At 35.9% G+C, this 11709-nt stretch overlaps 1 protein-coding gene across 1 annotated transcript; it reads left to right on the top strand.

Moving 5' to 3' along the window:
- Positions 1-452: 452 nt before the first annotated feature.
- LOC117289361 (stimulated by retinoic acid gene 6 protein-like) lies at positions 453-11691 on the top strand. The gene is made up of 11 exons (XM_033770457.1): positions 453-639; positions 2655-2736; positions 4151-4236; positions 4853-5004; positions 6362-6494; positions 7000-7057; positions 7724-7834; positions 8309-8418; positions 9494-9546; positions 10224-10285; positions 11480-11691. The coding sequence occupies exons 2-11, from the start codon at positions 2656-2658 to the stop codon at positions 11501-11503; spliced, it is 870 nt and encodes a 289-aa protein (XP_033626348.1). The 5' UTR covers positions 453-639; position 2655; the 3' UTR covers positions 11504-11691.
- Positions 11692-11709: the final 18 nt, after the last annotated feature.

Here is an 11709-nt window from a genome sequence, read left to right as displayed (position 1 = left end):
TTTCTTTCAATGTATAAACACGCAAGCTAGTGACATTTTCTTACTCTGAAGTATTTCAGTTTAACATTAAATTTACTCTTTGGCCGTCAGACTGTACGACCTATCTGATTTACATTTACAATGCATCTGTTTTATTCATATTGTGCTATATAAACACTGTTCTATTATTATTATAACCAGCCCAACTTTCCTTCAGATGACATTTTGCATAGTCTTGGTCCAAGACGTTACCGGTGGTATACTTTACGAATGTAACATAACAAGGTTGTATACTATCTTGCAACCTGCTTTACAAAGAGACCACACTAACGCCATAAAAGGAATGCTATAGTATAGTGGCGCTGGCAGAGGGGTTAGCTTTTTGGAAGAAAAACAACCCGCCAAACCGATTGGGATTGTGTTGAATGCACTTGTATCAGAAAACCAGCCAAGCATACCAAACAAAGCCCCAACAACATTGTGAATTATTATAACATGCCTATTGGTAAGTGAAATTCGCAGCCTTTTTCGTGCACAATATTGCCCAGTGGTTCATAGTACATCAATCGTCAACCATAATTTGCAGAAGACCAACAAACCCTGATCATCAGTGCTCTATTTCCAACCCTGTTCCTCTAATTAGAAGCCGACTTGAGCAAGGTGAGTTTACTAAATTATTACCTGGTAATGGCCTATCCTGTACCAGTTACCAAAAGTCATGTTTATGAGCTTTAAAGGCAGTGGACATTATTGGTAATTACTCAAAATAGTTATCATCATAAAACCTTACTTGATTACGAGTAATGGGGAGAGGTTGATGGTATAGAACATTGTGAGAAACAGCTCCCTCTGAAGTGACGTAGTTTTCGAGAAAGAAGTAATTTTTCACGAATTTGATTTCGAGACCTCAAGTTTAGAATTAATTGAGGTCTCGAAATCAAGCACCAGAAAGCACACAACTTCGTGACACAAGGTTTTTTCTTTCTTTCATTGTTATCTCGCAAAGTCGACGACCGATTGAGCTCAAATTTTCACAGGTTTGTTATTTTATGCATTTTTATGTTGAGATACACCAACTGTGAAGACTAGTCCTTGACAACTACCAATATTGTCCACTGAACTATAGGGCTGAGGGCACTCAGAATATTAACCTCGCGCCCCTATGTACTAAAGTATACGCAAATGAAGTGGACTATATCAGGGTTTTTGATAGAGTAAACCCATAAACTTATCTGGTTTGCAATAAACTCACAATAAAAAAATAAAACAGCTTGTGAAATGTTCATCCAAATAATATAATCCCATTAATTTTTATAGTGACAATTCATACAAAGGCATTTGTTTAACAAAAACATTTTTCCCAAGAAATGTTGTTCACGTTTGAATGGCATAACTTGCTTATTTCGACCGATTGCGCGACAAATGTTTACATGTGATCACGTGACCTGATATGGGTATAGAAAAACACAGATACACAGTCAGAGACATGAGAAAACTCGGACCGACGGACCATAATCGGCTGTATTTTCGATAAATAATGTTTTAAACTCAAAACGAAGCTCTTTAAAGCCATTGGACCCTTTCGGTAAACAGTATTTTCCAAGGCTCACACTTCGTGTATCACAACTTCTATATAAAATAACAAACCTGTGAAAATTTAGACTCAATCGGTCATTGGAGTCGGGAGAAAATAACGAGAAAACCCACCCTTGTATCTCAATATCGATATTGTTTTACTGTTTCTCAAAAAGTAAAGCATTTCATGGAATAATATTTCAAGAGAAGTCTTTCACTCTTACCTTCTGTAAACCCTGTAAGTTATTTGTAAATCTGTGAACTTTTATTTTTTTTATGTACCGAAAGGGTCCAATGGCTTTAAATAAAGTTGAATGTTCTGTGACATTGATTGAAACCCTTTCAACGAAATAATGCATTGTATGGTCATAAACTACATTAAACTTATGTATAAGTAATGGACGAAACAAAATCTCCCCAACGTAAAACTCTATAAGGTTGGGACCACAATTGGTCCCGGAAGTTTGAATACGCGCGAGACTTCCACAGTCTATTGCACATAGCGGTTTGGTTGGCAAAAATAATAAGGGAGCATCGCGCTATTTTGTATGCGGCTAATGCATAGAGTTATATATAAGTGTGACCCTGACACTCTTTTGCTAGTCTGGCAGGCAAGATACTGCACTGCCGTCGATTTTATAAAACTCTTCCTAACTTAAGACCAATCTTAGGACTTAAGACGAGTCCCAACCCTGCACTGTAGCATGCAGATCTTGAGATTAATCCTAAGTTAGGAAGAGTTACTCGTCCAAACTCGAGATAAGACGATAAGACTCTTTGTGAAATCGACGGCAGGTCATATGGGAAAGTTGAGATTTCGTGTCATAATTTCCTTAACACACCATTAATGAATGAATAAATCCAAGAGTTGTAAAAGAAAAAGCTTGACAAGTTTTGAGATGTGTCCCCTTTCATCACAAGTTGATAAAAATTGGACAGCGCAATCTCCACAAAATATAAGATTTTATATTTTCTTCCATTAGGCTGTGTAAAAATCATGCCTGCAGGAAGTCCAGGCTTGGTGGCTCTTATTTGTAAACATGTGATGTCACAGGTCACATCGTCTATACTAACTTCCTCGTTTAATATTCAATTGTTAGGATGAATTTGACAAGCAGCATCTCCACATGCGGGAACAATTTTGTCTTCAATACGTGGTTGAATTACACACTTCTAGCTTCGGTTCGTATGCTACTCATTGCCTCGATCAAACAAACCATTTAAATAATGGACGCACACGATCTTCTTTAAAGACAGTGGACACTATTGGTAATTGGCAAAGACCAGTCTTCTCACTTGGTGTATCTAAACATATGCATAATATAACCTGTGAAAATTTGAGCTCAATTTGTCGTCGAAGTTGGGAGGTATGAATGAAATAAAAAAAAAACCTTGTCACACGAAGTTGTGTGCTTTCAGATGCTTGATTTCGAGACCTCAAATTCTAAACTTGAGGTCTCGAAATCAAATTCGTGGAAAATTACTTCTTTCTCAAAAACTACGTCACTTCAGAGAAAGCCATTTCTCACAATGTTCAATACTATCAACCTCTCCCCATTACTCGTAAGTGAGGTTTTATGCAGATAATTATTTTAAGTAATTACCAATAGTGTCCACTGCCTCTAAATGATGCATTGTAAAGGCACTGTACATTATTGGTATTTACTCAAAATAATAAGTTGGCATAAATTATTACTTGGTGACGAGCAATGGAGAGCTGTTGATAGTATAAAACATTGTGAGAAGCGGCTCCCTCTGAAATAATGTAGTTTTTGAAAAATATGTAACTTATTTTCTCACTCAAGTCTTGAAAGACGTCAGGCTGAAGCCTTTTGGCATCCGAAAGCAAACACACAATCATGTGCAATAAGTCTAACTTTTCACGGAATAGTTATGGGACATATGTTGGGATATGTTGGGACAGGCCTACACCAAGTGAGAATACTGGTATTTGAAAATCACAAATTCAAGTTGTCCAGTGCCTTTTATTTGATATTGACCAACATTCCACTTTTAAGCATCGGGATGAGTGAAAGGATTTCATTTCCATGTAGGCCTATTAATTTTTGTGATTTTTGGAAGTTTGCATTTTCTGTCAATTTTCTTGTAATTCGACCCTTGGTCGTCACGGAAAATTGTACACTATTGGTAATTACTCAAAATAATTGTTAGCATAAGAAATTACCTAGTAACGAGCAGTGGAGAGCTGTTGATAGTATAACACATTGTGAGAAACAGCTGTCTCTGAAGTAACGTAGTTTTCGAAAAAAGAAGTAATTTTCCAAGATTTGATTTCGAGACCTCAGAGTTAGATTTTGAGGTCCCGAAGTCAAGCATCTGAACGCACACAACTTCGTGTGGCAAGTGTGTTTTTTGCCATTATTATCTCGCAACTTCGACGACCAATTGAGTTCAAATTTTCATAGGTTTGCTATTTTCTGCATATGTTGAGATACACCTAGTGAGAAGACTATAGTCTTTGACACTTTCCAATAGTGTCCAGTGTCTTAAAACATAATCATTAATAATAGAAATGGATGAGTGAATCCCAAACACAAACACAAACATGCTCTCGTTTATGTTTTATTTTGATCAGCTCCCGATCATAGTGTTTTTCTGTTTTCTGGAGCGCAGAGTGAATCTCTGGCCGACTTTCCTGAATGGAAGGCCAGGTATTGCAACGTAAGTAGTCTAGGTACTAGACAAGCAACAAGCATTGTATATTAATAACGGGTCTTATAGAGAGTATAGTTAGTTCGGTATTTGATATTGGACATTCACATAATGTTTGTGCAGCGAATATCGATGTTGCTTTTATATTGGATATTGACATCCACATATTGTACAGCGAATATCGATGTTGCTTTTATTTGGGATATTGGACATTGGCATATTGTACAGCAGCGAATATCGATGTTGCTTTTATATTGGATATTGGCATCCACATATTGTACAGCGAATATCGATGTTGCTTTTATATATTGGATATTGGACATTGGATATTGGATATTTTATTTCGTGCCTTGAGCACTTTTGTGGAATTTTGCACAATCAAGTTCAATGGAACCAAGTTCATTATTATGAATAAGTATTTTGTCTTCACAACCAATATTGATAAATTAAATAAACGAAATGAAAAAGAACTAGAAAGAACTTTTTAAAGATGTTGTGGTGTGAAGAAAAAGAAAAAAAAGAAATAAAAATACTCATAATAATGAAAACTTATAAAGCGCATAAATCCACAAACGTGCTCATGGCACTAATTGATTATAACTTTATTTCCTCTCATTTTTAACAGTCCTATTAATCTTATTGACGCTTACAATGACCGCCTGGCGTCGGCTTTAGCTTTTGTTTGTGTGTCTGTCCTGGTCTTCAGTAAGATTACACACGATGACCAGAATGCCATCGTACAACCTTCGACTGACACCGTTCCCTTAATGCTGAGAGGTATAATAATAATAATAATAATAATAATAATAATAATAATAATAATAATAATAATAATAATAATAATAATAATAATAATAATAATAATAATAATAATAATAATAATAATAATAATAATAATAATAATAATAATAATAATAATAATAATAATAATAATAATAATAATAATAATAATAATAATAATAATAATAATAATAATAATAATAATAATAATAATAATAATAATAATAATAATAATAATAATAATAATAATAATAATAATAATAATAATAATAATAATAATAATAATAATAATAATAATAATAATAATAATAATAATAATAATAATAATAATAATAATAATAATAATAATAATAATAATAATAATAATAATAATAATAATAATAATAATAATAATAATAATAATAATAATAATAATAATAATAATAATAATAATAATAATAATAATAATAATAATAATAATAATAATAATAATAATAATAATAATAATAATAATAATAATAATAATAATAATAATAATAATAATAATAATAATAATAATAATATCGAAGTCTTTAGTAGCGCACATATCTACCAAACAAGGTACTCAAGGGCGCTGAGTAAATACAAACTTTCAGAAAGATAGGTATTGCAGTGATGAACTCTGAGACCCACTTATGTAGCACCTTATAAGGGTTTACAAGGTGCTACGGCGCATTCATTAGCCACAGCCAGGAAACACCAAGGCGAACCCCTTCTCTATTCGATAAGTGCACTGGGTTCTTTTACATGCGTTACACTACCCATGAGACCAACGGCTTTACGTCCCATCCGAAGGACGAAGCAATGGTTTTAACCATTCTATTCCCAGGTGACTTTAAAAAGTCACCTGGAAATATATCTTTTTTTCTTCAAACATTAGAGTATATGTTAATGAACAATAACATATTTTTTGGGGGTAATTGTTTGTAACGATTTATAATGTTTAAAAAATAGATACAGTTGTTTGGGGGTGACTCCGCCTACCCCTTTTGTGACGTCAATCGAGGCAGACTTTGCCTCGATCGAACATTGAACACACTTACGTTTAATACATGCAAGTCCTAGTCCTGTGTTTGTACATTTCGAAAAAAGGTTTATTTCTTGCATTTTCCAGGCAATGTAGACCACGTGTATTGCTGCTGGTGTATTGCTGCTGAGGCAGCAAAACAACTAAAAATGGGGTCAGTTTGCAAAGTGGTCCGGTCCGACGTCTTTTCCAGCGCTATATGCCTCGATTGACGTCACGAATAGCGCCCTCTCGGGTCGGGCATACTTTTGAGCTATGGTGTTCATGGGGTCATGACCCTTCAGGCACTTATATTACGTTTCTTTGCAGGAGTCCTAAGATTCCTGAACAATATTTGGAAGGCGCTCTTAGTGTGTACGGCAAGTTATCCGATCTTTTTGTGTCTCGGTACCAAGCACAAAGTGACTGGAAAAGCGATTGGGGTTGTCTATAGTCTAATATGGTGAGTACAATGTCTCTGCAAGTTACCGAAGAATCCTGGGGTCGATTTCACAAAGAGTTACTCTATAAATGTAAAGGAGTGAAAAAGCACTCTTTGAAGAGCCATATGAGGGACAACTCTTGCCCGAGTGGTCTTCCACTCTTTTTGATTGAAGTTTGCATCTTTTTTGAGTGATTTTTCACTCTGTCCTGGAGTGAAACCCCTCTAAAAGTGTGAAATAACCACCACTCTTTTTAAAGAGCCATTTGAGGGACAGCTGGAAATGTAAAGAGTGGTGTTTTTCACTCTTTTACATTTAGAGAGTAGGAATTATAATGGGACTATCATAGGAGATATTAAAAACCTTTGGCTAAAATAGGACAAGTCACTCGTCCTAACTCGAGATTAGACTAGTCTTTAAACTCAACCCCTGGACTTTTATCACTGGCGAGACTAAGCCGAAATCTACTCGAGAATTCAAAGATTTTTTGTTTATTATTTGGTGTCACCCTTTTTGTATCTTTAGGACTGCGTTCTTCATTGGTCGACTCGCAGTATGCAGAAATGAACTACTTTTTGAACTGGTAATTTCTTCAGAAATGTCTCCGATATTTTTGTTTTCTTCGAAATATTACATGAGTATATCATACTCCTCTTTATATCGTTGGCAAGGTTCCGGTTTTACACATCTCATGATGACAATTTTTATATTTGTGTATAACATTGACAGCCACTGTCCAAGTAATCATTGTGTATTATTATGTCTAACGATTTAAAATAAATATGACAAATTAATAAAATTATGGTTACTCAATTGCCATTGACACACTACACTCTAGGCACATGTAACTACAAGGGCCTATGGAACACTAATGATCAGCCGTCGATTTCACCAAACTCCTCCTAACTTAGGATTAATCTTAGGACTTAGGACGAGTTAAATACGTTAGGACGCATTAAACCCATCCTAAGTTACTCGTCCTAACTCGAGATAGGATTAATCTTAGCGTTTCGTGAAATCGGCTGCAGGCCCCTGCTCTTCTTGAATGGCCCCTCATGTTGTGAACACATACATTGATAAATTATCATCGCAGGAGTCTTTGCATATTGCAATTATTTGAAGAGAAAACCTGTTTTGACTGTTTAATGAAACTAATTGTATTGCATAAATTGTGTCTAAACTCCTGCCGTGTTGCATTGTTGGTGAAATATGCACCAAACGTTTTTTTTCTATCGTTAAAATTACCTAGTCAGATCTATTGATAAGTGGACCCGGCTTTGTGTTTCTCGTCCTCTTGACTTTCCGGTTTGGGCACGGGCTGGTGAAATACTTAATTCGATTAAGGCTCAACCAGCTTTCGGTAAGTTTAATATAATATGCAATTGAACTTATATAACGTATACTGGGCATAGACCTTTTCGCAAATACCGATTGCGCAAGTGCTAACTGTACAGTGGTGCATGCTGGTCCAGCTAAGGATCAAACTTGTTCTCTAGCTAGACCAGCATGCATCTCATTCCACGCATAACGCGTGGGTACCGAGTATTTGCGATAAGGTTTGTACGTGTTTGCCATCTACCGGCAACTATAAAGTCCTTAGCAACAGCCTTGGCAACAGTCGTAGCCGTAGCTGTAGCCGCAAATTCGGACAACACTTTATAATGCACATACTGGCGCCACAAGTCAAGAAAAAATTGTGTTCCTTCTCTTTTGCTCATTGCAGTGGCGTGTAAATAAAATAAAACGAAAATCCTAAACCAGTCACTGTTGGATCAGCTAAACGCTGACATATTTATCATTGACTTACACGTCGGCATGTATGTTTAAATTACAGAGTCTTAAGGGAAACACAGCACCGAGTCAGTCTGCATCATCAAAGTTTAAGGAATCTCATTTCTACCAAAGGACTAAGTATTTGCTGTCAAGACCACTACCGATGGAGTAGTAAATATCACAGTTGTATTGAATAACAAGTTAATGGGGCACATTGCCTTCGAACATTTTCATGTTTGGAATTATACAGTGTGTTGTAATGAGTGCGTGGCGACTAAAAAGTCATATAAATTTGCCTTATGAAATACAACCGGCACCAGAACACTTCGGTGCACCATTTTGAGTAAAAATTTTGGTCCTACGATAGCGGACCGTGTTCTGTCATAAAATTACAGAAAAATCACACAATTTCAAGACATATTATGTGAGTCATACACTTTGGGATGTGGAATAATCTTCCTCAGAACATCAAACAATCTTCCTCATTAGCCATCTTCAAAACTTCACCTAACGCCTGCCTTTTTTTGCTGACAAAACAGCTGCTGGCAGTGTAAGTACTAATGTAATCCACCATATTCATAAAGTGACAAACCCGGGCCCAAATTCATGGCTCTGCTTACCATAAGCACATAATCGGCGCTTACGGAAGCAGGGAATTATGTGCTTACGGCAAGCGTAGTTCACGGGTAAGCAGCGAATGTTGACTTCTGCGCGTGCGTACTCCACGTTACTAGGCATTGTACGCTTACAAGGCTAGCGCAGAAATTCGGCGCTTGCACGTAAGCGGGGAATCGTGATCGTAAACGCAGAATTCGGCGGTAAGCAGAGCCATGAAATTGGGCCCATTATAGAAGTTTGAGATCGATCAGCCATCTGGGTCACAAGAATATAGTGAGAAACCGATTACACATTGTGCATGACATCGATTAAGAAAATGAATAAAACGCTCAATGAGCGATAACTCCAAACTGTTGGTTTAGTTTTATATAATTCTCATGAAATATGACATTTCAGACAGAAATATTTCAAAAGATGTTTTCTACAATCATCATCATTAGACAGTGTAAGTTGTGTATAAATATGTGGTCTTAGATACGTTTTTCTTTCTGTAATGTTCCTTTAAAATGGACGAAAATGGCCGTCGTCCCTCGAAAATAACTGGAAGAGACACAGTGTTCGTTTTTATTTGTACTAACAAAAGTCATAATGATCCAAAATCTCTTGTAACTTTATTCTCTTTTTGTAGTGGAGGAAACTTCATATCGCGAGAACTTCGAAAATATTTTTACCATGAAAGAGGTACGGAATATTAGCGAGAAAAAACGTGAACGTGAACGTCAAACTTTGTGTTGTTTCTGGGTGACGTTACCACTTTGGGCATATTATTGCATGCTCATGTATGACGTCTGCGCGCACGTAAGTACCTGACGTGAAAAATGGTAGCCTCAAGTATACTAAAAACGTGAGATTTTAACGACACAGTTTTCTGACGTTCACGTTCACGTTCACGTGGAACGTGCAGCTAAACCTCCCACGCGAGTCAAAACAGAGTGCGCAACCAATAGCTGGTTCTTTAACAGGCAATTGTTTAACACCACAATTGAAACAACATTAGAAGCACAATTACTAATTAATGGCAATAATGTCTGTGTTTAAGAATCACCTTTTCTTGTGCACTCTCTTGGTGGCGCGATTAATTGTGACATGAATTTTATTCACATTCCATGCGCCTTAATAACAACCCTTCTAAACAAATGTGATTACATTTTTATGGTAATTTTACATAACCTAGAATAAAAACAAGAACTTCTTTAAAATATCTAGCACAGCATTTACAGGTGTTACTGCTAACTGAGTTATAGGCCTATACACTGATTCATCACCATGCAATGTCTGTTGTAGTTTGTTTTGTACAAACATTATATCATGATGCATAAGTTGTACATTTTGTAATAATGATGTTTTCCACTTTGCAGGTTTCAAGTTTTCTAGACAGAACACTTCTGTCCTTGCTATGGTATTGTTACTGACATACTTGGTAAGATCAAGTTTGAGAAAGTTTTATGTACATGTTATGAAGTAAAAATCATTGTATCGTTTAGTTTTCAATAAACTCATCCAACCAATGGTATATTCATCGCACATTAGGCCTAGTTTTTGATAAAAACGATTGGGGACTATGCCGTTCCTTTTGCTCCTATGAAATGGAATAATCCTCCTCAGAACATCAACAATCTTCCCCATGAGCCTTTTTTCATAACTTCACCTAAAGCCCCATCTTTTTGAGAGCTTAAAGGAACACTACAGAATTGTTTTTTTTCTCTTAACGAAACAGTTGCTGGCAGTGTGAGCAGTGTGAGCATTTACCTTAACTGACAAACCTGTAAAATTTTGAGATCAATCGGCCATCTGGGTCTCGAGAAATAGTTAAAAACCGATGAACAATTTTGCATGACAACAACGCACAAAAAAGAAATTATTAAATGAGTAAAACGCTCACTGAGCGATAAACTCGAAACCGGGAAATTAGTTTAATTTATTTCTCATCAAATTAAGAAATTTCAGACAGAAATGTTTTCTACTATCATCATCATTAGACCGTGTATAATTTGAAAGTAAATCTGTGATCGTGGATTTTGTTTTCTAACAAATTCTGGACACTTTTGGTAATTGTCAAAGACCAGTCTTCTCACTTGGTGTATCTCAACATATGCATAAAATATCAAACCTGTGTAAACTTGAGCTCAATTGGTCGTCGAAGTTGCGAGATAATAATGAAAGTAAAAACACCCTGGTCACACGAAGTTGTGTGCTTTCAGATGCTTGATTTCTTGACCTCAAATTCTTAATCTGAGGTCTCGAAGACAAATTCGTGGAAAATTACTTCTTTCTCGAAAACTACGCCACTTCAGAGGGAGCCGTTTCTCATAATGTTTTATACTATCAACCTCTCCCCATTACTTGTTACCGAGTGATGTTTTATGCTAATAACCATTTTGAGTAATTACCAATAGTGTCAACTGCCTTTAAAGTACGGTGCTGATGAACGAGCATTGGAATGGCGGCTGACAAATTGTACAATTAAAGGGAAACGTTGCCTTGGTTCGGGCGAGTTTGTCTATACACTGTAAAAAAAAACAATCCGTAAAAATTACGGTGCTTTACCTGGCAGCTAGGGTGCCAGGGGCTCCATATTGACACCAAGTTTATTTCCATTGTTTCCTTTATCCAGACTTGCACAGTCAGTTACAGTTAGATATTGCCACAATTTTTGAAAACTGTCGGACTCTTTTCCAACTTCTTGCCTAAAGTTGATTTTAAAGGTAAGTCTAACAAGTCTTGCAGTGCATCTGCCTTCTTACTATTGCATGGTTGATCAGGAACTAAATAATTTATTTTGGTCATGATTGTTTGATCTGGGGCAACAATTTAACTTAAGTTTTCGATAATCAATTGTATCTT

Source organism: Asterias rubens, chromosome 4 (genome assembly GCF_902459465.1).
Source record: "Asterias rubens chromosome 4, eAstRub1.3, whole genome shotgun sequence".
Taxonomy (NCBI): Eukaryota; Metazoa; Echinodermata; class Asteroidea; order Forcipulatida; family Asteriidae; genus Asterias; species Asterias rubens.
This window is presented reverse-complemented; position numbering and strand designations above follow the sequence as displayed.